Genomic DNA, 27,614 nt, shown 5'->3' on the forward strand with positions numbered 1-27,614 from the left:
AGGCTCAACCCTAAATGTGTTTTCCAGAGTATTATAGCTACTGTGCGCCTTGAATGCACCCATGCAATTTCGTTTTAAGTGTCCTCTTGCAGGGAGAGCATGCTGTGATATGATGCAGCGCAAACGACAAAAAGATGCAGCAAACACTCAGGCCTCTACACCATTCCAAATCACCTTTATTTTACACACATGATTATACCATTATTATAATTATTAAATATATTTTTCACGCTTAAAAACAAACAAATAATAAAATAAAATCCAAAACAAAAGCACATGGACACGCTGTAATTTTCCAGCTACTAAAAATTTCTATTTTTTTAATACATTTAATATCACGGTATCTGTCTGAAAACAGAATATGTGCTGAATGAAATATATCCCCTTTAAAACAACGCATTAGTGTTTCGCCCCCTTGCCTTCCAGATGTCTCTCGTTGTTTCAGAACAGATGGGAAACGTGCCACTCCAGTTCACGTCCACGGATCATCCTCTTCTCGTCTGCCGTTCAGGACAAGCAACATAAAATAAAATAAATTTAAAAAAAAAAAACGACTTCAGGTCGTCAAAGATCTGTACACGGATAACAGCATCGATTCAAATTTTGTAGCAGTACGAAATTTGAAATATATTCACGTTTTCAGCTCTCAGTATTTATAATATGATCAAATATTGCTGGGGGTTATATTTTGTACAGGGCTCTGTTCTTTCGTTTCCAAAAAATGTGTCAGAATAAGTAAACAGCGTCTTTAAGTGCTTTAAAATTATGATGTGCAAATTAAGATAAATAAATAAATAAATGGCAGAATGACGTGATTTATTCAGACAGGTATTATTAGGCAGCTATTTTCAGAAAGAGAATTAACCGCCATTACGTCGAATTCGTTTAAGTGTTGTACCTTCTTAAATTTATTTCTAAGTCACCAACGTTTAATTTAGTTTTCTTTTAGCAAAGACATGTTAAAGTATATTTTATGATTTTATTCTACTACAAGATCTCATGTCTCATATTCAGGACGCACTTTTACAAACAATAATAAACCGTTTTACGCTATGAGGATATATAAAATCACTTCTATGCGTAAAAGCAGAATTATTCCAGAAAGCAGGCCACACAAAGACTTTGTCTACATGGTTCCTGCCAGAGAGATAGGTATGGCAGTGAATGGGATTTCTGCTGAATGCCAACACCCACTCACCTCAGCAAACAATTGATCCTATGCACAAAAAAAAAGAAAGAAAAAAGAAGAAGAAGCTCCGTTTTCGTTTCTATACCATCCACCCAGTCAAGTCTTCTCTTCTTTCTTTCTATGCCAGAAATGTCCTTTCTGAGATCAAAAAAAGTGAGGGGGTCAGAGTTACGTCTGGATTTATCGTTTATTATCAAATAACAGAGCAAAAAGCTTTGTGCGCAAAGCCCATGCGTCTCATCCCTGCTTTTAAAGAAATCCCGACCTTTCTAAATTGAAAACTCATCCTGCAGCTCACAGAGAGGTCGTCCTCTTCCTGGCCACATATGATCCAAGGGAGTGTTAGATGGTTTAAATGTGTTCTTAGGGCAGGGAGCTGTCAGACCTTTTGGCGAGAAAGATTGATCACGCACGGGCTACCAGGGCTCTTTGTTTAGAGCCTGAGCAATAAACAGCCATCAGATCCCCACCTTTCCTAAGCTTCACAGTGCAGTGGCAAATCATTTCTGCTCTCCCCCATGTTATAACCAATAATGCTGAAATGTATGGATGCCGGCTAAGGTCAACATTATCCCAATAGGTGATATAAAATGAACGAAATTGGACGAGGGGAAGGGAGCAATAAACTGTAAAACGGTGACAAATGCACGTTAAATTACCAAGATGCTTTCTTACCTTGACACAGACACACAAACACACTTCAAATAATTTATACATCACATTTTTATTTAGACTTTAAATCTAACGCTGCCAATCAAAGGTTAAATAATTTGGGGATTAAAATGTAATCGATGCAAAATCAGACTAAAATATGAAAATTAATTTGTCTCTCTCTGTAGTTTGGGCGGTGGGGGGAGGGGAGGACATGTTGCTGTGTCTGGTGCTGCCTTTCCTTTCCTTTCCTTTCCTTTCCTTTCCTTTCCTTTCCTTTCCTTTCCTTTCCTTTCCTTTCCTTTCCTTTCCTTTTCTAGTCAATCCTCAAGAAACTCTCAAGATTAACGTCTCGGCCAGAGATAACGACTGTGGGCGTCTTGGTATTATGAGGCACAAATGTGACTGCTGCAATGATTTGCAGCGCGCCATGCTGGAAATAAATGCCCATAAACACTCGTGAACTGCAAGCTCGCACGGGCGCGCGCTCCCGTGGCAGACGTGCACGGCTTTGTGGTGCATTTTCGGGGTGCTGTAAGGTGGGAGTGGGGGGGCGGTTAGGCAGTGGTGGACAAACTGAGAAGAGGAGGGAAAAAATGTGTAAATAAAGCAACCCCTACCCCCGGAATGAGGCGTTACCTCTCAGACTTTCTCGATCAATCATAGGGGACAGTGGCTTCTTTTGATAAAAAACCCAAATTGTCATTGGGCAGATGCAATCATGTGACAAGCAGCACGGTCTAATTCCGACCATGTCCTCCTGAAAGCAATAGTTTATGGCAGAGGTCTCCCTATGACTATAACCAGTTAAGTAGTTTATCAAAAAGAAACCTCGCAAACATATATTTATATATAGAGAGATATATTTTATCTTTATAATTCTTCCCTCCTCTGAATACCCGCGAGCTTTCCGAGACAAGCAGGAGGAGATGAATTACGAATTTGGGCGAGAAAGTGGTTTTATCAACAGCCAGCCGTCGCTCGCTGAGTGCCTGACATCTTTCACTAACCCTGTCGGTGATGCATTTCAAAGTTCATCAATCAAGAGCTCAGCGCTTTCACAGTCGACACTGATTCCTCCTCCTTTTGAGCAGACCATCCCCGGCCTGAACCCGAGCGTCCACCCACGCCACAGCCGCTCCAAGCAGGCTCAGAAGGGCTTCAGTCCGCTACAGGCTGTGTCCCTACCCCCGGAGTACCCGTGGATGAAGGAGAAAAAAAGCATCAAGAGGAACCAGGCTGCTTCTGCTTCTTCATCTTCTTCTGCTCCTGCTGCTGCTCCTGCTGCGACGACGGATGACTCCTCGCCACTCTACTTCTCCCCCCAAGGCAAGACATGATGATTAATAACCTCCATGTAAAAAAGGCTCCTTATTGTCTGAGGATTCTCCCTCTGCAAGTAGCTCCATCCTGGGGCCTTGTGCAGCGTGGGCGTCCCTTCTGAGCCAGTCTAGGATTTTGATTTAAGTATTCTTAATCTCATCAAGTAACGCACTGACTTGTGATGCAGTGTAAGAGTGCTAATGTTTGACAGTAATGGAGAGTGATAGATTATTCTTACACGGGCCAGCAGCTGGCATGTTCATTAATCTTCACCCTCCGTCCTGTCTTGTCCACGCAGACCCATCATATTCTGCCTGGGGCCCATAAATCTTCCCAGTCCTGGTGTTTGCTTGCCACAAGTTTCACCCCATAGCGCTTTTTCTCCCCTCCAAACACACCCCTGTTACGAATGTTTTAAATTATTATATTTGCAGTGGATTTTCTATTAATTTTTTCACCTTCTATTTAAATTGTTTATTTCTTTTAGGTTCACCTGATACACCAGAGAGTGGTGCTGGCGATGGAGGGCCATCAAGGAGGCTGAGGACTGCGTACACCAACACCCAACTTCTGGAGCTGGAGAAGGAGTTTCATTTTAACAAATACCTGTGCAGACCGAGGCGAGTGGAAATAGCTGCTTTGCTGGATTTAACGGAGAAGCAGGTGAAAGTGTGGTTTCAGAACAGGCGGATGAAGCACAAGAGGCAGACTCACAGCAAGGAAAACAGGGACAGCGAGGGGAAATACGCCTGCCTGGACGACGGGCCGGAGGACGAGTTGGAGCAGGCTACAGAGGGCAGCGCCACCGGGACGCTCTTTGAGAGGGAGAGGTATTTCCACCAGAATACGTTGACTTCACAAGACTGTCAGAACGCACACAATGGAGAGAGCCAAAGCCCAACTGTTACCCCTCTGACCAGCAATGAGAAAAATCTGAAACATTTTCCAAACCCGTCAGCCATTGTGCCCATCTGCGTGTCCACAATAGGCCCGAACAATGACGATTCCCCGGACCTGGACGCCTCATTTCGGGATTTCCAAGTTTTCTCATCCTCGCCCTCTTTCTCATCGAGTTTGTCAGAATCAGCTCAAAGTCCCCTGCCTTTACCCTGCGAGACTTTCGACCTCTTCTCAGAAACACTCACAACAATCGACCTGCAAAACCTGAGTTATTGACATGTTTCGACTTTGGTATTTGTAACTCAGACGGTTGTGCTCTAGTTTAGGGCGTCAGGGTGGAAATTTTTAATAGATGAGGTAAGTTAAAGCGAAATAAGCAAAGCTTTTTTTCTTTTTTTTGTTGCCTGTATGGACTGTTAAAGTAGGCTGGTAGAAGACACAGTGCACATTTATTTTTATATGGATTTGGACTATAATTGAACACAATATTTTTATTGAAATAAAATTTTACATTGATTGGACTCAGATGCGTTTTGGGTTTTTTTTCTCACTTTAAGCCCACAATAAGCAACTCTAGAGAGCTTATTGATTTTACCTCAATAAATGAAAATTATTAAGAGCATCAGCCATAAAATGAAATGAATTCTCAAAAATGAGAAAAAACAATATAAGCTGTTAATATAAAAGGATTATTTTACCATTAAATTAATTAGCCTGTGAATGCACTGAACACATATAAACTAAAATTAAAATAGAAGCTGTATAAATGTGTAATTTTTGTTGCTGTATTACATTTTTATGTTTATAGATTGTGCTGAGAGAATTTCTCCAGCGTGGCCGTGGGTCTGGTAGCATATAGTCCACAAAAAGACACACACAAAAAGGAGCACTGCGAGAGATTCATTGCCTCTCCATACTTAAACGCAGAAAAAGAAAATTTGCTGTGTGAATTGCCTGCTAGGAGTCCCAGGCCAAAAGCTATGACTTTTCCTGGCTTTCTAATTACGTTTTATTGCCTATAAAACTCACAGGACTGAGGGTGCTTGTTTATAGCCCGAGCCGCAATGTAATACAATCTCTTTGAATTAAGACGTGCGCCTTGCCCCATTGTGGTTTTCAAAACTTTTTATGATGTAAAATTAAGTAGGACTCATTCAAAGCAGCAGACGTAAGGCATTTTTTCCAAATTGATATATAAATTTATGTAACTGAGCCTATAAATTAATTGGATGATGTAACTATAAAACGGATTAGACTGCGAACAATGGTCACATATCAGTCAAACGGCTGAAGGTATTTATGTATATGAACCGTTTATTATTATTTTTTTAGTAAATCATCATGAAATTGAGGTAAATTTATGTTGGTCTGGATCAAAGGCAGTTCGACCCCGTTTAATGCTAAAGGAATTTCTCACACCGACCAGTTGATCCTCTGCTCGACTTAAAGACGCTTTTTCCACAAAGGCCCCCCCTCCATCCAACTCCCATTTTTCATATACATTATTTACTGTTTAGAATTTAAAAAAAAATGTTTGGTGAAAAACCAAAGTCATTCTTCGGTGCTATATAAAATTAACCACCACAGTGATTAATAATTCTGAAAACAGTCCCCAGGCGGCAGATATTCATTTATATGCTCAGTGTGCTTGCAGCAACACACACACACACACACACACACACACACACACACACACACACACACACACACACACACACACACACACACACACACACTCTGCGTTTTCGACCGCACGCCAAGCGCCTCATAGCATTAATAAAAACGAATGTGAGGTGAGGCGGTGAACTGCTCGTCCTCCTGAAAATGGTTCAAAGTGATGCTGATTCTGCATGTTTTGAGAACAAGGACAAAATCGTGAAAGCCTAATATTAAACCCAGTAGGCCCAGAAGCAGTCGGACGTGGACTCATAACTGTAGATCCAGTGTTAACCAAGCAACACCTCCTTCTCTAAAAGCACAACAATGGTCCACATGATCATCTCCCACCTTTTATTTTACACTCACCAAATAAAGTATCTTATTATACAAAAACGATAAACTAAACTATGAATTAATCCGTGTTTTGCATGTTAAACAGCTAGAGTGCAGTGTGCACTCGGTGGATTGCGACCCCTGTAATGAGTGTGATAAAAGGGGAAGGAACCAAAGGCGTTGGGCTGTTTTTGAGACGACAGGCAAGTAAGATAGAGCTTTATGGAAACTAGATACATGGCTTTGCCTGTAAGAGCCCTCCCCTTGCTCGCACACATGCGCTGGCACACAGAGGCACATAGAGGTCAGAGGTCAAAGCGGCTCTCCTCTAAAGCTGGGAGGAACTACCGGCAGGTCAGGAGGGGGTCAGGTTTTGAATGGCCGCAGAGCATTAGAGGCTCATAAACAACGTGCTGGCTGCTCGGATGAAGAGAAACAGGAAGTGACGTCAGAAAACGTGGAAAAGGTTTAATTTTGCGTTATGATTTGTAACAACTCTAATACTGAGAAATTCAATCGTGATTCTGAACAAAAATCCTTGTTTAATGATCATATGATCTGTTTGCAGAGTCTGACTGGCTGTGGCAGCACAGCTACCTGCAGCCAAGCCAACACCTGAGACTAAAGCTGTGCCACAAACGCCTCGACACTTCTGTCTCCTTCCTCCAAAACAACAGAGTATACAGTTCAAAGGCTCAGTCTTTTAACCCAGATTGGGTGATACCGCCTGTCAAAAAAGACGAATAAATGACTGACATCTTTATAAACAATGTGACAAAACAAAAAGAAAAGGCCATTTTCCGTAAATGCACCAGAGGCGCTGACTTAACTTGATGTAAGAAGTCATTCTTTCCTGGTTCTATCGTTTTCTTTTAAAATAACCTGCATATTTGTTGTTTCTTCTTCCTTTTTAAAATGTCAAATATATAGTCAGAGTACAAAGCAGTGCAGCAGAAGTAGCCCAGACTCCCGCGAAACATCTGAGGAAGCTGGCACAGAAGCATTCAGCATTATATGATTGACTTTTTAATCTATTAATGATCCCTGTTTTGGATTACAGCCCTGACATATTCATAGACTCAAAGCTTGCATCGCTGTAAAACAAAAGACGCCCCTAATGTGTTCAGCGAGTCAGCCGTAGAGAGCAGACTTAAGTGCCAAAAAATATGATCTGGAATCAATCAACAGTATGATCGCGGCGTTATGCTCGGACTTTATTATTCCGTAAAGACCCGTTGCTCCATTAAAGCATCAATTTCCTGTCTACGGTGGCAGTCAAAAAATAAATAAAGGCCAATAAACGTCAACGTCTGTGAACGCCGAACACCGAGCAGGCGGCTCTGAGTGTTTGTCCTGCAGCGGAACTGTGTGGTCACTGATAAATAATTAGCAGATTAACTTCCGTATATCTTCGAGCCCGAGCTGCTGCTTCCGTGTCGCGCAGGCTAGAGTTTCCCTTCCTCAGGCTGGACGCTCAATCGCTTCAGGCTAGAAACTGCGGTAAGAATGCGTGCGATCCCCGAGGAGTTAACGACGCTCATTTCAGGTAAAACTGTTGATTCATAGTTGCCTTTGGAGTAGAGGAGAGTTTATTTCCGCATTTTATAAAGACTTGTTTTACTTTAAGTCTCGTATATAACAAACTGCTTTTCTTTTTAAAAAGAGGAAGCATAGTTTTCCCCCTTTTTTCTGCTATATTCACTCAAATCGACAGTTGTGCTGGCATTTCATTAAAAAACAAAACAAAAAAAAAAAACAACTCGCTTCATGTCTCAAACCTGAGGCATGAGCTGGACGTCAAAGCTGCAAACTGCTCCTTTGTTTATGTTGTGGATGTCCATCAGTGGTGTGGCCACTTGACTGCTATCAGCCATCAGAACATGTTAATGTTTTACCTCTTGTGCTGTTCAGATCTCGAAAACTACCTCATTGATGGGTTGAAGGCAGAAAATCTAAGCAAGAAGGCGAAAGAGAAGAGGGAAGCCTTCATCAAGAGGATAAAGGAGGTCAAGCAAGGGTATGACTCATGACTGGAACCAGCATACATCAAAATACTCCAGTTTTGATTTGCTTTGCAGGTGCATAAGTTGTTGTGATTAACTTTATTTGCTGTCTTTTTCTCCCAAACAGTTTTCCACAAGAGTTTAAGGACAAAGGTAAGTTGCCTGTCTGCTGAATAATCCTGTAGGTGTGTTTTTAAAACTGGTACCCAATGGGGGGGTCATGACTGACCACAAGATGTCATGACATTAATGTGAAGGCCCACAAGTCGATTACAAACTTATCCCACAAATTTGAAAAAGCAAGGGCAAAAAGAGTCGCATTTCATAATAAACTGGCCACATAACACCTCTAACACCACACAATGGCAACTTCTGTGTTACACTGTGTGCAGTTACTTCACAGCCCTCTGTGTTTACTGCAGTAGGTGGAAATGACTCTGATGACGAGGAGGAAGTTGACAGCAACAACGACGGGGGGTCGCTGCAGTCAGAGCGCACGGACAAGGATGATGATGCTTTCGAAGGTGAGCCACAAACACTTAGCAGACAAACAGAGTTGACTCGCTAACTGCTCGCAAGCTGCGGATTAGAGCACCGAAAGCTCAGTGTTGGCAGGAAAGTATACAGATCTTTGCTCTGGCTCCTTGGAGAAAGCGACTTTGAGTGGCACAATGAGTGAGACATTCCAACTGTAACTTGGCAACATACTTGGGAAGCAATTTGGGTGCACAACTGCTACTCCTACCACCTCCCTCACCCCTCCCCTTTGATGGCTAAAGCACACTTTATTGCTCTCTCAGCCACAGTCTAGGGGCTTAAAATTACTGCTGTGGCTGCAGGTTATGACACAAAAACATTCCCCGATAAACACTAGCTTTAATCCTGTTTATTCCATTATCCAAACTGTGACAGATTTTTGCATTTGCAGTTTTGTTTTTGCCCCCCCTTTTTTCCCACCACAGAGTATCAGGGAAATCCTTATGAAATGGTGATTGGGGGACTGGGGTTTATGGCCTATAAGCAGCTGCCAGTTTTATGGCTGCTCTTTCACACAATGCAACTTTGACACGGCATTTGAATATTTGAAGTTAGACAGGGCAAGGGAAACCTTCTCCAGTGAGAGTAAAATATTACTCAGAGTGGCTTTGCTATTCAATTTAATATCGGTTAAACAAATGCATGATAGCAAAGTAGCTCATAAACCTTCTGGTCATGTTTAACTTTAAGACCCCCGACACAAAAAACAACAGTCAGTTATTAAGGATTCAGCAGCAATGATGACGGGTCACATATTTGGATTTCCTTAATTCTTTTTCCAGGTTCCCAGCAGTCCCCACCTGTGGCGGCCCAGGACCTGCCATCTGTCTTTAAAGCAGGATATCTTGAGAAGCGCAGAAAGGGTTGGTGCTCTGATTATAAGATATGTACAAGGCAGCTTTCCCAAGGGGGAAAAATTGTAAAGGAAAAGGAGGCTGCCTGGTTACTGAAATATGCAAGCTCTCAAATATCCTTGGGCCAGTGTTTTTTAAATTGGCTTTTTATCAGATGTGAACAAAAAGAAGGCCTTTTTGTTTTTTAACCTTTACAAAGAATCTTACATAATGCAAAACACCAAAAATCTGCAAAAAGTTAGTTGACTCTACTGTGTTGCACACAATACCCTAAATAAAGACTGTAATCTAATACACATTTTCTTTACAGTTCAGGTATTTTTGTCCCTTCTATATATAAAAATCAACGCTTACAGCCATCAAAACACACTGGAAAATTCTCTGTGCATGTGGTTCTCTCCCTTCACAGATCACAGCTTTTTTGGTACTGAGTGGCAGAAGAGATGGTGTGCTCTGAGCCATCACACCTTCTACTATTACGGCAATGAGAAAGGTACTTTCTTCATTTTTAAGTGGGTGAATAATTCCCCCCCCCCCTTTTTTTCTTTTTAACAGTAATGATGCAGTTATTGCATCTGTACCAATAATGATGATGATTTAATTTTCTAAACCAGACAAGCAGCAGAAGGGTGAGTTCAGTATCGATGGGTACGGTGTCAAAATGAACAACACCTTGCGCAAGGACTCGAAGAAAGACTGCTGCTTTGAAATTTTGGCCCCAGACAAGCGCGTCTATCAGGTACGCTCATCTCTCGATGGCTGCGCGAGTTTCTTTCAGTCGTTGCCTTTTTTAAAATGCTGTTAAACTGAAATAACCAAAACCAAATACAAACTTGAGACGTGACATGTTTAAAACTTGGCACAGTGTGTCTATCCATGCACTTCAGTAAATCTTTATTTTAATGCTTTTCCATTTGACACTACTGCCTTTGCAGTAGCTCAGCCTGACACGTACTGAATGAGGCTAAATGAGTGTTTCTAACATTCAGACTCTTCCATGTGGAACATTTTACTATGCATAAATGCAATATTATTTGCTTATGTTAATTAATATATGTAGAGCTTATTGCACATTCACATTCATTTCTCTTCCCCCTTTCATGACAGTTTTGTGCGTCATCACCGAAGGAGGCGGAAGAGTGGGTGAAACAGATAGACTTTGTTTTGAAAGGTTTGAACTTTGCCATTCATAAAAAAAAAACAAAAAAACATTTATTATACTCTTTAAAGTTAGTAGCACCTACTGGGGAAAGAAAATCTGCATTTATGCAATAAAAGTGATTTTGCTCTCCTGTTTGTAGATATGTCGGGCATCATCCCAGAAGACGACGAGGAACAGGAAATGTACGATGACGTAGGGACTATAGCTCAGCCAATCGATGAAGACATCTACGAAGAGCTTCCAGGTCTGACCATGTGTTACGTGACAATGATAACCTCTATCATGTTAGAGAAGGGAACAAAGTGCGTGGATCTTGTTTGATTTGATCTGATTTTATTTTTTTATATCGTTTTGTTTCTCCAGAAGAAGAAGTTCCGGCTGTAGCAAAGCCTCGTCCTCCAAAAATTGAGCCGGCAAGCAAACCTGTTCCTCCTCCTGCTGCAGGTACACAAAGCACTGACATTTGTGCTTAGTCTCAATCCTAAGTGGTATATTTAGTGAATTAGAATGTAGGAAGTTTCTTAATAGACAGAAGAAACTTTAAATGTGATCTGCCTTTTTGTGACACGTACACACAGCAAATGAAACCTAACAGCTATGAAGAAGTGACATACGCAGAGGAAGTTCTCGTGAAGGAGTGCAACTGAAAGTTAACACAATACTGGAAATAACTTCAGCCTAGTTGGCCAAGTTCCTTTTACAATAACTAGCATGTTATAGTTCTGTAAATAGCTGATACCTTTCCTCCAAAAACGATCTGCCTCTGTCTGCTCTGCACATTTGAGCAAACTTCCAGTTACTAACCACCAAGTCTCACCACACGACTCAGAATGGCCAGCTTTATAGACTTTAAAAAGAGACTTGCTCAGAAGTGGAAACCCCAGCTGCTAAAACACTAGCTGTGTCTTGGTTTCAAACTACAAACCAGTTGGATCCAGCATACTAATGCACTGCACTACATAGTAGTTAGTTGTCATTGTACATTTTACTACTAAACACCACTATTTTCTTTTTAATTCTGAAAGCAGTGCCCAGCTTTTACATTTCTCTTTGTGCATTACTTTATGATTAAAAAATAATGCACAAACAATACACCCCAAAACCTTTTTTTTTTTTTATGAGAATTTATTAGGTAACCCGGACACTGCTGACCTTCTTGATTTGGTTTTTGATCCAACCAAATTCTGCCGTAGGCTCTTGGCTGCCCCCTGTAGGTTCGGTTCAAACTAACAAGTAATTGCTGTGTGAAATCTGTACATCTAGAAGGATTACTCTGGCTAGAAAATAAAGCGCCGATCTGTCATCACCTTGCTTTTTTTTCTTTTTCAGTTGATAAGAGCACAGACTATCAGAACTACTACCAAGGCTTGTGGGACTGTTCAGGGGACCACCCAGACGAGCTGTCCTTCAAACGTGGAGATGCCATCTACATCCTGAGTAAGGTATGGTAACCCTAGATGTCAGAGATAAACTGTGGCGATTCTTGTCTTGATGCATGATAAAGTTGGTATTACCTTAAATCCAACCACAGTGCAAAAGTTTGAGAGGTTTGTAGACCGAGTGGCTGGTTTCAGACCACCTAAAGTGAGTTATTTCTAAGCTCTTAGAGGAACTGACTATTCAGATCCTTTACTGGCAGCACCTGGCCCACCGCCTAGAGGTGGAAGGCTGATGGTAAGAGGCAGACTGGGCTTGGTTCCTTCTCTGGCGCTCTAATGGGGATTAGTTGTGTCACAACGGAAACTGTTTTAGTGCTGTTGGCGGAGGCCGAGCTTAGCTGGCACACGGCGTAATTCCATCACTTCCATCTGGACTGTTTCAGCACGCTGTCGCTACTGCCATGCCAGACAGTGAGCAGCCTTCAGCCCACACGCACCTCTTAGAAATTTCTCTCACCTCGCCAAATAGGAATGTGTGTTTTCAGGAAAACCAGGCTGGTCAGCCACTCTATTCAGAGCAGGTGAGGACGTGTAATGGACGCACAATTTCCGAGGCTTGTCAGCTAGTCATGAGCCGGAGAACTGAGAGGCAGTTCTTTACCTTTATTATGTAACTAAACAGGAGCCCCTTTGTACTTAACCGGTTCGTATGAACGCTGAATTGGATTTTGTTGTGATACATTTAACAAGATTTGTTTTGGACGCTGGACAGAAAATGAGCAGTGGAATTTTATACTCGTCGAGATGTGTGGTTTGTCTTTAAAATATATATAAATAATGTGTGAAATGTACTCCATCCAGACGGGCAATATTTCCTGTCTGGTTTGGTTTCTATGGAGCATGGAGTCAATTGAGACATTCTGTTGTCAACGGGCCAGGTTGCTTTTCAAATTCAAGTCTGCCATCTACTGGCTCTTTAAGGCAAAGAAGACTTGGGGAAAATTTGAGAGGCATGTGCTGTACATTAAACAGAGATGCACAAATAAATAAATACAATTGTAATATGCTACATAGTCATATTATTAACTCCATGTATAGCAGGAAGCGCTAGAAATTTATTTTTCACCTTTGCAATGTGTAAATAATTTTTAAAGCCCTTCTCAATTTTATATTGAACATGATGTCAATATAAAATTCAAGACAAATTCACCTTATTATCACGTTTAGGAGACTGGGACCAGAAAATTGCTCTCTCTCTCTCTCTCGCTCTCTTTTAAATACACTACAATAAAACTAAATAATGAATTATCAGGACTGTTGGTTTTCTTTTCACCAAATCAATTGATTGTTCCTTCAACACTAATGGAGGGACACAAATGCACAAAGCAGACAGACTGTCCAATCCTCATTGACCAAATGCCTGTTTATGACTTCTCCTTGGTGTGTAGAAAAGGCCCAAGAATCAAGTTGCCTTTTCACTTAGACTGGGAGTGCCATTAGCTAAAACCTTGGTGTTGGGGGTTGTGGCCTGCTGCGAGGGCAATGACCATAAAACCTGTCTGGACTGCAGCAGCCAGCTGCAGCTAAATGGACAGCCGACTCCCCCCTCCCCCCCTCCCTCCACCATTCCCTCTTCCACTGTTCTCCTTCCTCCAATGTGTCCCTCCCCCATTCTGCAGACCAGAAATAGCTGTAGTGTTACAGCTGGGAGACCCCCCAGTCAGGACCTGGGAGCTGATTTTAAGGCCCGACTAAGGGCGATTGTGTTGACCGGATATGCTGCACACCTCGTCGCCCCCAACACACACCCAGCCTCCCATTAGTAACAAACTGACTGAGAGATGCAAGGTCTCTCTGCTTAAAATGCCACAACGCCTGCACAGCGTTTTATCCTATCACTGTTTTACACTTTGTGTTTTAACTAATGCACCGGGACTCTTTCATTTGGTGAAAGTAATCAAATTACAGGACGGTTGTTTTGACTAGCCGAGGGTATTTGTGTTGATGTGTGTTGTTGCAGTGTGTGGTGTCATTAGTCATCCACAGCTCTACATATTTGTTCTCATGTTGCGTCCAGCACTTACTAAAGCATGACTTATTTGTCAGCCGGCCAACGACACAATGAGGTGTTGCCGTTTTCAAAGGCTGGTGGCAGGAAGTCGTAATGTGGACGCACACTCCTTTACACACACCTCATGTCAAGCTGCTATATTAGCCTCCAGGGGCTTGTGATGAAATGACATTTTAGGAAAGTGGATTTAACATTTTCTGTTTGTCTGTGGTGGCTATGTAAACATTATTATTATTATTATTATTATTTTTTTTTTTAATTTTTTAAATTTATTTATTTATTTTTATTATTATTTAAATTTAGTGTTAATAATTCAGATGTTTCGAATAGCTTTCTACAGCATTATATCGATTTGGCTGATACAGATACTGAAATGGTGTGTCAAGCCTGTCTTTATCTGATGTGATAAATGGCCCGTCACCAGAGACCTGTCAGTGTCAGCCCTCACGATAGTGAGCATAATCCCCCTCTGTCTAATACTACCATATGATCGCTTACATCCATTGCTCTGTCTTGGGAATAAGTGGACACAGATGTGGCCCTTCACTGTCCCCGAGTTCTGGCTTGGATGTGAAACGTTGTCCAGGTTCGTCTTCCTTCAGCCTTGTCAGAACGTGATCTCCGGTCTTGATTCATGCGCAGGGAAGACTTTGATGTAAGGTCAAAGAGAAAGGGGGGGGGGGGTGAGAGAGAAAGAAAGGGAGAGAGTGAGTTATTGTCGTCTTGTCTCAGATCTCTCCTCGCAGTGTCCTCCTCACATCTCAGCATGCTGACAGCCATTTGGAGCTATTACTTGTCACGCTTTGACAGATTTATGTGCGATGTGCTTTATGCACACTGAGCTTTTTGTGTGGAGTGGAGGGAAACGTGCAGTCTCAAAACTGACACCAGGTAAAGAGGCAGAACGGAAGGCAAGGAGGTGTACAGGTGTTGATGGGAGATAAGTACTGTAGAGTGGACGGAAAACAGCCGAAAGAAAGAAGGCGTCATTTGTTCTTCTGTTTTTATCAATTTTGATTTCAGCAGAATATTATCAGCTAGGATGAAGGAGCACTAACACACTCTTCCTTTTCCTTCCTTGTTTCTGCTTCTCTTTGTGCTTCCAGGAGTATCAGAACTTTGGCTGGTGGGTTGGAGAGAAGAATGGAGTTATAGGTATTGTTCCCAAAGACTATCTGCTGGAGCTGTATGCTATTTAAATGCACCCGGTGTAAACTGCTAACATCTTGTGGCTTTCCAATTGCTCGTTCCAAATGCTCAAAAGTTATAACTGAAAAACTAGTAATTATAAATATGGTAAAATATTGTGGGGGGGTTTTTTTTGTATTGAATTTTTTTTTGAAGAACATTCCCTGTGATACGCATTGTAAGAGACTGATATAAGGATTTAACTTTTTTAATTTGACTGATACATGTAGGGTTTTCTGCACTTTGCACTGCTTTCTTTGTTATTTATTCTGTATTGGGTTTTTTTAAAAACAGTATGATCTCACTTGCTGCTTTTGGCAAATTTTGAATTTTGCAACTGGCGAAATAAATAAAAATGTAAACACATGACATTTGGACCTCCCCTGTGTGTGGGTTTTTTTTCTTTCCCTAAGAGTCCACAAGGTGGCAGTAGAGAGTTTTGGAGTGTCAGTTTATCTTTAACAAAGACACTGATAGAAGTGTCTACACATCTGTATCTTCTTTCTTGTCTTAGAACCCAGTTCTTGACATAAAGTTTAAATAATTAATATGATCAAACAGAAGAAATATTTGGTTCTTGAGGCTTTGTGTCATTTTCTGATGGGGAGAAATATTTATAAAATATTTATACTTTATATGCACTAAGTGCATCTATGAATACTAATCTACCCTGAATAATAAATCACATTATTTGTTTTCTGTAATGCTGTGCGGTTAGGTCAAAGGCGATATTTAAACCTGGGTGTACACTAAAGACGTGTATAGGGTCTCCTGGTTACAAAAATATTTATTTATTTTAAAATGACTTTATTCATCTGCTCAGCACTTTTTGCTCCAATCTTCAAAGGGACACTTTTTATTTTATGACACCTGAGAGACTTGCCTGGGCAGAGGATCGCAGCGTGGCAGATGGTTGCTCGTGCTGCATGCCTGAGTGAAATGGTTGAGGTGCACTAATAAGACAGCCACCCACACAGATCGTATGGATGCTTATCGCCCTCTGAGGGGCTGTTTGACAGCAGGCGAGGTGGTTGCGGCTGGGCATATCCCTCTGAGGTTACATACGTACTGTACATATCTTTTTACAGTCTCCTCACTGAATGAAATACCAAAGCTATGTTTTTATATATGCTCATTTTTGGTTTGATACAGACAAAGATTCCTTGTCAAGGTTTCTCAAGGTTGTGAGAAAATGGGCAGGGAAAATGCATTCATTAACCGATAACTCACTGCATCGTTCCCTTCATCTTCCCTCTATTTTTTCTCCCTTTTCTGTGTCTCTCTATTTTGTTCTTCTTGAGTGATGAGCTCGTCCTCTGTCCTCTGGGTGACATTCAAAGACAACATAAATCCTGCCCTTTATGGTATAGTGCAGCGATAAAGCTTCTCTACTAATTGGCGATGTAATGAATTACCATAATGAGTTATTGAATATAGAGAGGAAATGCTTTTGTTTTAGGGCAGAGAAAGAATGTATAATCAAATAATGCAATATTCTGCCATATAGATGGCCAAAATTGTGATGACAATGCTCTGAAACGCTTCCATCAGGTTTTGGGCTTGTTGCTAAATTATGGGCTATAATGTCTAAACAAAAATATTTCCTTAGTGCTGACATAGCGTTCGTTTTAATGTTTGGCAATGGGTTAAGTTGCCAAAGGCAAGTAAGGCTAAATGTTGCCTCTCATTTTTATGTGCCAATAAAGGATTTCCTTAATGGATGTCAACCCCCCCCCCCCCCCCCCCCATATCTCCTGTTAGATTTGGACAGCCATATCCTCAGAATATACAGGGTCTTTTATTGCAATTTAACATCAAGATATAATGTTTCAAAGATAAATGTCACCATGCTATTAATCTGCCGGGCACTAAATTACACTAATGATACCAGAATATCACTAATTAATACTTTTAACCATAAAGTGACAATTCTGCCTGCCAAATGTGTATAGATTGAGCTGTTGAGTAATAATAAATAAAACTGGATTTACAGAGAAAGATGATGGAAATATAAAACACATTTCCCTTTAGGTAAAAACACATTTGTAGTCATTTTCTGCTGATAATGACTGAGAGTTCAAAGAAGTTAATTCTGTTACAGGTGACAGTGTATTTTTTTCCCCCCAGTAAGACTTCTTTTGATGCTACTGCTCTCATAATTCGTGCCATGTGCAAACATAAATACCTCAGAAGAATAACGGTACACTAATATAACCCGCTCATCTTTGTTGATTATTATTATTATGCATCAGGCCTGTTGAGAAGGCTAAAGGCTTGATCTATACCACTTTGGAGAGGTAATTTTGATCAAGCTGTCAGCTGCTTCTTCTGCTCTTTAACCAGGTCACAGAGCAGTAGATCACAGCTTCATAGAGAGTTTCTGTCAGGCATAACAGAGTGTTATTTATGTGGTATCCCCTGGCATTTTGCAGGAAATGTATTACATCTCCAACTGGCCCTATGTCAGCATTCCATTAAAGCTTCTTTTCCTCAGTCTAAATCTTAAAATCTGAAATAGACACACTTTAAAGGTAAGTCACTCTTAATTGAGGTCAGTTTCTGTGAACATAACTCATAGCAGCTGACAAATTAAGGTTTTTTCCGCTGGCTCGTGACACTGTGGGACGATATGGTGTATTCAAAGTGAATGCTAATGACAATCACAGCAGGAAAACTCATATTTCTGGAAATTTGAAGCTTCGATTTTTTAAAAATTTATTTTAGTGGTTTTTTGATATCTACCATCTAATGTTATGAGCTGCAGAGCAGGGTTAGCGGTGGGGCACTAAATATAGGTCTAGACAGGCCATTTATTAGAAGCACCACGCCCACTTTTCTCACATGTTATAGGTGTCTGCTCTCTCTTCGTGTTAATAGCCTTCTGGGTGCTGCAGACAGCGATGTCGAAAGAGGACTTGTATATTTCTGGAGCGGGTGACAGATGTGGCTCCAACGTCCGAAAGTCACATTTCCTGGCCTCAAAAACCTCACCATCAACCCCCTACTTGATACTATGATTAGCACCATCACATCTAAGCTGGTGTTTTCACTAATGAAGCTGTTAATGGTGTGGCGATGATTGTCAGCCCTCTCATTTACTGTATACATCAACGTTTCAAGCAGTTCGTGTTTCAAGGGTGTGGAGTCCAGGCTGTCAGGCAGGTTAGAGCTATGTGCTGACATGTCACTCAAAATAAATCAGGCTTATCAAAGTGACAGGTGTTTGTCCACCTGCTATAAACATCTCCCACACCTCGCTCCTGCTCCATCTCTTCATAGATTATTTATAATGCTGCAGCCTCCATAGCCCAGCCCTGTTTACTCTCTTGCTGTGGCTCTAATATCAGGTCAGTGCTCTGCTGCTGATTTACTACACTAGTTAGCGAGGTGAGTAATGACCCGGGATGGTTTGGGAGGATAGTTTGTAATCAAAGGAGGTCAGAGATGCAAGCGATGTTCTAACTGTAATTACAGCCCTGTGTACCCCTTTCACCCACATACACTGCAGCTGTCTGCCTCTCAGTGCTGCGTAAAAGAATCACCCCCCATCTCTTGCCAGCTTCTCTTTTACTGCCCTGAGTTAGATGCCCCTGGTTGTAATGACCCCACCTTTAAGTTGAGGTCCCATCTCAGTGTCAGGTCTTTATATAGCAGCAGTTTTCAAGACAGCCCTCCAGCAGTGGAAGTGAAGGCGTGAGGTTTGAATTACAAGAGCTTGCTGAGCTAACTGAGGCACTGGATAGCAGATTGTTGCCATCACTCCCATTTAGTGTCAGCTTTGGCATGTATCCAGGCTCGGGTCCTGCCAAGCTAACCTGAACTCATTTAGTGCCCAAAGTACACACAGAGGTATTCATCATTACACTGTGACAAGACCACATCTTCATAAGTAAGAACACTGCGGTAAGATTCACATTCAGATTGATTGATTCAGACATTTTAAGTTATTCAGTTTTACTGCTTTATATTTTTTGTATTCTTCTCTTCTCATCCTATTTATAATACAGTACGTATTATATAGAGGAAAATAAAGAGGCAATGAGATAAAATGTTATGGTGCCATTCATCCTCATATCCACATTATGAGGAAAACCCATGCACTACAAGGAGAACGTCTACAGGTGCATGACCTATCTGCTGTGAGGCAACTGAGCTAACCAGCCGGCACGATAAACAACTTAAATATGGTAATGTACTTTCAATTAATTCAATGTCCGCTCCGTAGCTTCCACCTACAGGTCACATGATGCCCCCAAAACCATCCTGCTGAAGAGGGCCAGAAGTTCTAACTTCACAAAGCTAGACAGTAGAGCTATGACACTGTGTCATTACATTGTTTGCATATACTGCTCCCAAAGGTCAAGAACAAGCATCCACGCTCCAGTGGCGGTGTATATTTAACATCCAGAGTGTTGGTAACTTTTAAGTAAGACTTTATGTGTGTTAACCACGTCTGCACAACTTCAGACTTCCTGGTGTGACAGTCCATATCATTTTACGTGCATATTAATGAATTTGACATAGGTCTATTAAGGGTACCATGAATAATAATCATGCAAATTTAGGATACTCATTACATATGTATTACATGAGTAGCAGGTGGGGTAATTTGAGTAATTTGTGGCTATATGCAGATATTGGGATGATGGACGGTGTCTGAAGAAGACAAGCTGAGCTGGTCAGTGGATCTACTGCAGAGTAAGGAGAATTTAGGCTCATCATAAAAGATTTCTCCTTGCCTCTTATTTCACTTGGACATTTTTATGTTTTTTTTATTTTCTACCTCATTGCAGCCGTGAGCTGCCTGCTGATTTACACACACTGCCAGTGAAGCTCAGAGGCCCCGAGAGATGGTGCCCTCTACCCCTCCGTTTTTCCCCCTTCTTTCTCCACCCTATGTCGTCTTCTCACTGCCACCACTGGCAGTTTCTCTGTTCCCTGAAATGGGTCTGACCAAAGAGCTCCCCCTCTACTCATACCTCATCCCTAACAAGACATTTCGTCTGGAGGGTTTGCTATTTACACATGATCTTGTGACACACAAAAGGCTCTGTTCCCCTGTGCCAAGATGCGAATGCATGCAAAAATGTACTACACATCTCCCTCTCTTTCTGTCTTCATCTATCGGTTGAGCTATTGGTCAACCTATGTACTAACAATCATTACACAAGGACTTTTGATTTGATTTGATTTGATATACCTTTCTTAGTCCCACAAGGGGAAATTTCATAAGGCTGCCGACCTATTGCACGCAATGGCGGCTTCTACATTTTTTGCAGTTTAAAGAATTTGTACTTCCAATAACACAGCAAACCTGCAGCTGGTGGCTTTGGAGGCTGTTTGTATGGGAAACAGTACAAAACAACCTGTTCCTATGCCAATGAAATGATCACAAGTTTACACGACTATGAACTGTAATAAAAAAAGAAAGAAAAAAAAGACTAAAAATATTTAGTTTCTTGTCATTTCAATTTAAGGAGTTACCTACTAAATTATCATCTATTCATTTTTTTTTTTACCTAATTCTAAGTCAAAGTTAACAATTTAGAAAACTCACTCAAAGCACTTTATTTTAATATGGATTCATGCATACTTTATAAAAAATGTTATCAAATTTAGATTTAGCAGTTAATCTAAGATGCATGTTTTTGCACCGAGGGAGGACACCTATGTAGGCGCAGGGAGAACATGCAAGCTCCACACAGGAAGGCCCCACCAGGGGAACAATGCCCTTCCACCAGTGTGTGAATGTGAGAGTGAATGAATAGTGGAATTGTACAGTGCTTTGAGGTTCTCAAAAAGCGCTATATTCTCATGCTATGCTAACATTAAAAAAACAATAGATGCCAAAAGAGTAAAGACCCCTGTTTGTACAACCTACAGGCATATGTTCCTTTCTATAAAACGAAGGGATTATTTCATTGATTAATGAACATTTGTGATTATATATGATCAAACACATTTGCTCTTTTAAGACAAAGTCCCTCCTTGTCATACATCTGTTTTTAAGATGCACAAACCAAAGGAAACACATCTAATTTTACACACCATATTATTTGAGGAAATTACCCAGCAATGATCTCATCTTTTTTTCCCTCCCTCAAGCCGATGCGCTCGAGGCAGAGGAGCTAGTTTCATGCTGATCAGCTCTGATTCTAGGGGATGGGAAGCTGGTGCATGCCTTGGTACAGTGATCACGTCGGTTCCCTGTAATTGCTACATCTACACATCAACAGGCGACACCATTTGCAGGGGAAATAGCAGGTTTAGCTATACAGAACTCAGAAAAGGTAAGGCTGCAGAATTTGATGGATGGCTTGTGTCATCTCATTTTCATCTGTGACATTTGAGTGACAAAGAAAAATGTTTCAACCCTGAAGATTTTTTTTTCCTTTTTGTTTTTGCTTTTTGGTCAAACTGAGGGTAGGTTTGGCTTTTGAATGTGCACATGCACAGACACACACACATAGAAGGACAGAGGCACACACAGCTGCAAGGACAGATGTAAAAATCCTGTTTTGGCTGTCAGGTTGTGGAAGCTTTGTGGCCCACAGTAAATCAGCACTCAGTACTGGCATGAAATGTAAGAGACCTTGAAAAATGTTCAGTTTCTTATTAACGCTTCAGTAAATCCCCAGCTCCAAGATCTGCCTATAGTGGAAAAACACGCCGTATCGCCTGCGTGTGCTGTTGTCATATCACCAATAATGTATATTCATGGTATCGTTTTGTTTAGGCATCAGCCCCTGTCCACTGGCAGTGCAGCTGGCTTTCTCTGATATCGACTCATCCTGGTTCAACAGAGTTGCAGTCACAGAGATTTAATATCTCAAATGGTGCTGAGCTCCTATTGCTACTAATGGATTCTGTATAATGTGGCACTTAAAATGCATGAGCAGGCTCTGATTTATCTGTAATTTGCCTCCACTGGAGCATATCTCCCTCATTTCTTCCATTTGTTTTTGGCTTTGTAGACATACCCTGATTGGGATTTCATATTGTCACATGTTTGACAGTTTGGTTAATTCCAAAAGATAAAATGTTTACTTTTGCTTATTCTGATGCGGTGTTAATTACAAATCAGATGTAATAGCAAGTCAAGCATGTGATCATAGACATTAGATGTGGTTTATTTGAGCTGTTGTGGCAGAAAGACATGCTGACTTGGTCTGAGGCAGATGGGTCTCTCCCAGAGGGGCCATTTTCATTTATTTGGTCTTCGACTACTTTATGTGTCAAACAATAAGCATACTAATTAGATTACGCACAGTGAGGGTATTTGCCCAGGGAGAGTGAAATTTCATCTTCTACTTCTTCTTCATTTATTGTCCCGCTGTTTTCACTCCAGCTGACCACACTGGGGGTCACACAACATGGAGCAGGGAGCCACTAGCAATTGATCTGATGGGTTTAAATGTCTCCTTGTTGTCATGGTAGCAGAACTGCAGCGGCAGGGTAGGCTCAAGGTTAACGGCCAGTGGATCGGAGTACTGAACCATCAAATGATGGGTCAATACTGCAGGACGGGTCAAATTGAAACTAGCAAATGGAAAAATTTCAATCCACAAGACTGCTAGTGACAAAAAGGAGTTTGCAGTCACAAAGCTCTGCAAAGGGAACTTAGTTCATTGTGCAACCTGCAACTCCAAAGCTCCCCAAGATTACTTCTTCCCTTTTACATTTTTGGCATCTCTTACACTAGCATCTCAAGGGCTGTGATACATCCTTCATTGGTTTCATTAATATTATGAAACTGATGAGTCTAAAATGTTTTAATTAATTAAAATTTACATGACAGCTTTTCTTTTCTTTTTTTGACAGACAAAGTAATTTAATTCTGAATGACTGAAGTTTATTTTTTAAAATACCCACACAATACCCAAAATGTTGCATCTTTAACTTCAAGAATTCCTTCAAACACTGACATGATACAGTGAAGCATTTTACATAGGCTTCTTAAAAGTCTGTCAGGGTGACACGCAACAATATTGGAAAGTCAGATATCATTAGACTGAACAGTTCCTGTTTAAATAGCTTCTTTGCAAGCTATTTGCAGGAAGACAAGACAAACATTTTTCAAAATTTATTAAGTGGAAATAGTGAAAAACATTCATATGTTTGCACTTGAACACCTACACCTTTGTCCGAAGGTGCAAAATAATGCTGACTACACGTCAAGCATTGGTAATGGTTGCACATACATATATTTCACTATAGTAGATGCAAATGAATACATATCTACTGGATGCGCATCTTTCAGAAATGTGTCCCACCTTCCCGTGGCAGCTCGGTCGGCGGCTGTTCATCTCAGTGTGTTTAAGATGACGTCACTGCTCTGTTCTTTCTAACATAAGCCTACTATCTCTTCCACCCTCTGAATTCACAATAAATCTCACCCAGCTGCTGCAGAGGAAAAAACCAAAGTAAGCAAAACACTTCATCTAATGAGTTTTGCAGATATGTCAGTTTTTCCACTCCCTTTACTCGTTATTACATCTGCAATAAAAAAAAAAAGCACGGTGGTGTTCACTGTGAGAGCAGGCGTGTGTGTTTACTAAACACACACGAACAGACACGCTGAGATGTGACTGCAGTAGGTGAGCTCAGACTAACAAAAGCAAAGGAGACAGGTAGAAAGGGTGTCTTGTCAGTGCAGCTGGCATTTTGTTCAGCAGGGAGCAATGTAGCCTGTCTACCCGATAGCCCTCTCAGACAGGAGCAAGTCCATTGGGATCCCACAGGACCTCCTACCAGCCACACACCTGACAAGGGGGCTGTCTAAAAACTCTGCAGAGACCCTATTACACATGTCATACTACTAAGCACTGCGGTGGCCACCAGATGACAAGCTTTCCACACCCTTCCCTTGATTGGGAGTGAAGCACAGAGAGGAGAACAAAAGGCTTTCACTGCACTCATATCTGACCAGTTTCAGTCTCAATGACCAAAATTCAAGCAATGTTTATGAAGCAAAGATTATACAAACGCATTGCTGTTACAACACTGCCATCTTCAGGCAAATTGTTGGTACAACTTTGTATTTATTCAGACAATCTGAGAACGTGTAGGTAGATATGTAGATAGATATAAATGTAGATAGATAATATATATGTAATAAACAAGAGGTAATTTTTTATTATTATTTACTGTGCAAATTTCAAACTAAAACGTCTCATCAAGAACAAAAGAAGCTGTGACATTTTTTAAATAAATGAAATAATTAAGGCGAGTCATGTTAAGTGCAGTAACAGGTTTACGGTAATAGCTTTTTCCTTCGCTCATCCAAAACATTGTATGGGTGCAGAGACTCCCACATTCTGTCAGCAGTATGAAGATGATGCTTTCATGTAGAACGAGATAAGCAGCTCAGCTCTTCCTCCTGGCTTGTTTCAATGAGATCAAGAGAAGAAGCTTCCAAATCTTTAATCTTGTGTTCTGGATCCCTACCCTCGGAGCTGGAAAAAAAAAGACAATTTAGTGAATTAGGTAGAGTGAAAGTGACTTCTAAAGACTTTCAGTTCTACTCATGCGGTGAGATCAGATCTTTTTTTTTACCTATCTGAGTCAGAGTCACAGGAAATTTTGAGGTTATTGTGCAGATCCTCTTCTGAGTGGAATCTCCGGAGGCCGCAGCGTTGCACAGCCTGAACCACAGAGTAGTGCGTCCTTCCAGCAGCGCAGGCCTCTATCATAGGCACGCTAAGCTGTGACTGTAGGAAAAGGTGAAGGCAGCTGTCGGACAGCAGCAGAGGGTTCTGAAGGACTCTGAAAAAAATTTGGGAAAAATAAACACTTTAAAACTTCGCCCGGTATTACCTTTAGAAAGAGTCAGTCATGTGGTCCCGTGTTTGTACTCCAGTTTTTGTTTGACTAGGTCAAAGTTCATAAATGCATTGATCTTTGGGTTCTCACGTACTGTTCCAAAAATTTCTGGAGCCCTTTCATTCGATCAGTGATCTGCTGAGCGTTATTAAGACTGAAGAAAGGGTTTTTAGGGGGCAGCCCTGGTACATGTACCCTGGAAAATCAACAACAAGAACAACAAAATGTCAGGAACAACTGAGCACACTACTTTAACTATGAGTAAGTAAACTTTAAATTCAAATCTCAGTGGATGAACTTACATTAGCATCGAATTTGCCTGCAGTTTTCGCCTGAGCCATACAAACTCACTGTATCTCCTTCTCACTTGTGAGATCTTCTTGGTGAAGCACACACTGTCGGTCTAAAACAGGACACCCCAGTGTCACACACATATCACAGTAAAAATGCCCTAAATGAAAGAATAACGATTCGACCAACTGTCTTAAGCATTTTACTTACATGTAAACAAATTTCATAGTCTATGTAGGCATGCCAGAAGTCATTCTTTTGCATCCGTGGGTCCCGTACCCAGACACTGATGACCTGCTGCATGGAGAAGGCAGGACAGAGACTGAAAGACTGAATGGAATGCACTGTGTTGTGAAAAAGGGAAGGATTATATTGGCAGATAGAGGAAGTAGAATGACTAACATCACACGAACCAGGATAGGAAAATCCAACAGAGAATGGTTTCATGCTTAGTACAAACACGGTTATTTTCAAAGTTGTGCCACAGTTTAAGGAAAACACGTGACTCCTAAAAGATCTTTCTTCTTGACAATTAAGAAACTCTGTCACATTCACAACACTAATCCAGACCTACCTGATTCTCGGTGCTGTCAGTTTCTTTTCTCATGATCTAAAAGATTCAATCTCAATAACCGTAAGTCAGATAGATAATAGTGGTCCTTAGCACTGCATTTGTGTCTTTTATTTCCACCTTTACAGGTTATGGAGCAAAGGTTTCAAAATAAAGTCACAAGACTGATATAAGCACCTCCCTCTAACTGTCAACTCAGCAAAACGAGCATTCCTAAATCGGAAGCATTGTTAGAGAACATGTGTCAGCACAACCAGATCAAAGCTGCTAAAGTTACAGGAAATCCATACTTTGTTAGAAAAAGAGACAACTGCTGTAGGTTTTTTTTTTTACACCATCACAGTGGATTTTACACGACACAATCAAGATATGATTGAAGTGGAGACTTTTGGCTTTAATTCACAAAAGTTTAACAAAAAGTTTAGTATTAACTGTTTATAAATTACAGCCATTTTTATACACAGTCTTCCATTTTAAGAGGCTCAAAGGTAACTGCTAGCAGTTTTGTGGCCAGGTGAGGCCTGTTCATTTGTTATTTTGTGACAAATGAAGTAGACAAAAGATCTGGCGTTAATTTAAAATGGTGAAAATGGTTTAGATTTTAAATATAAGGTCTAATGAGATGCCAATCTAAGTGAGGAAGGCCGTCATTAGGCTGAAAATGAAAAATAATCCTCTCATAGAGACAGCAAAAAATTTAAGAGAGGCCAAATCAACAATCTGATCTGTTCTTAAAAACAATGAGATGCCTGAAAGATCACAGGAGACAATTGAAGTGGATGCTGGTAGCCAAGTACCCAAGGGTACTGCAGAGGCCTGTTTTTAAGTCCATGCCAGAACATTTTCTGTGTCTAACTCCTTCCACTCTCTCCCATCTTTTCTGTTTACTCACAGTACTGCACTATCTAAAAAAAACAAAGAAAAAAACAGAAGAACATAAAACTAAAATACATGATGACAGAATCGTTTCCATTTGTAAGGAAAAACAACTTTACAGCATCTAACCAAGTCAAGAAGAGGTAAGCATATCATTGACAGGGTCCAGAGTTTAGAAACACCTTCATGAATGTAAATACAGAGAGATTACAGCACGGTGGAAACCACTGGTTATACTCAAAAACAAGAAGGCCAGATAAGAAAATACCTAAAAGAACCTGCACAGTTCTAGAAAAAGTATCTTTGGACAGATAAACTCAAGATTAACTTGTGCCAGAATAATGAGAAGAGAGAAGCATGGAAACAAATCATTATCCTAAGCATACCACATCATCTGTAAAATATGTGGAGGTAATGTTATAGCATGGGCATGTATGGTTGCCAATGGTAAAGGGTCACTAGTGTTTATTGATAGAAGTGTACAGCACTATACTTTTCACTCAAATGCCACAAACCTAATCACTTCACAGTGCAAACAGATAATGACCCGAAGGACACCACAAAAGCAACTCAGCCATTCCTGAAAGCAAAAACGGGGATATTCTTCATCAACCACGTCAGTCACCTGATCTCCGCCTAACAGCGTGCCTTCCAGTTACTAAAAACAAAACTGAATCCAGAAAAACCCACAAGCAGCACCAGACAGTGACCGCAGCACAGGGCTAGCAGAGCCTCTGAAGCATGGAAAAAAAGTACGTGGTGGTGTCGATGGGTTCTAAACTTTAGGCATTTATTGACTACAAAG

General features: G+C 41.0%; 3 protein-coding genes across 3 annotated transcripts; 2 read left to right on the top strand and 1 right to left on the bottom strand.

The window, feature by feature from the left end:
* Positions 1-2,477: 2,477 nt before the first annotated feature.
* hoxa2b (homeobox A2b) lies at positions 2,478-5,608 on the top strand. Its single transcript, XM_005934763.3, has 2 exons — positions 2,478-3,169; positions 3,651-5,608. Exons 1-2 carry the CDS (start codon positions 2,770-2,772, stop codon positions 4,337-4,339), a joined length of 1,089 nt encoding a protein of 362 aa, XP_005934825.1. The 5' UTR covers positions 2,478-2,769; the 3' UTR covers positions 4,340-5,608.
* A 1,837-nt stretch (positions 5,609-7,445) lies between these two features.
* skap2 (src kinase associated phosphoprotein 2) lies at positions 7,446-15,617 on the top strand. Its single transcript, XM_005934764.3, has 12 exons — positions 7,446-7,601; positions 7,967-8,072; positions 8,186-8,211; positions 8,481-8,582; positions 9,378-9,458; positions 9,859-9,942; positions 10,064-10,188; positions 10,557-10,620; positions 10,751-10,855; positions 10,975-11,055; positions 11,941-12,053; positions 15,168-15,617. Exons 1-12 carry the CDS (start codon positions 7,562-7,564, stop codon positions 15,258-15,260), a joined length of 1,020 nt encoding a protein of 339 aa, XP_005934826.1. The 5' UTR covers positions 7,446-7,561; the 3' UTR covers positions 15,261-15,617.
* A 7,702-nt stretch (positions 15,618-23,319) lies between these two features.
* On the bottom strand, positions 23,320-26,089 carry snx10b (sorting nexin 10b). The gene is made up of 6 exons (XM_005934765.2): positions 25,937-26,089; positions 25,573-25,659; positions 25,374-25,474; positions 25,166-25,267; positions 24,805-25,014; positions 23,320-24,704 (listed from the first exon to the last, which is right to left on the bottom strand). The coding sequence occupies exons 1-6, from the start codon at positions 25,967-25,969 to the stop codon at positions 24,593-24,595; spliced, it is 645 nt and encodes a 214-aa protein (XP_005934827.1). The 5' UTR covers positions 25,970-26,089; the 3' UTR covers positions 23,320-24,592.
* Between the last annotated feature and the right edge of the window lie 1,525 nt (positions 26,090-27,614).

Source organism: Haplochromis burtoni, unplaced genomic scaffold (assembly GCF_018398535.1).
Source record: "Haplochromis burtoni strain Fernald_Lab_line unplaced genomic scaffold, NCSU_Asbu1 Contig_120, whole genome shotgun sequence".
NCBI lineage: Eukaryota > Metazoa > Chordata > Actinopteri > Cichliformes > Cichlidae > Haplochromis > Haplochromis burtoni.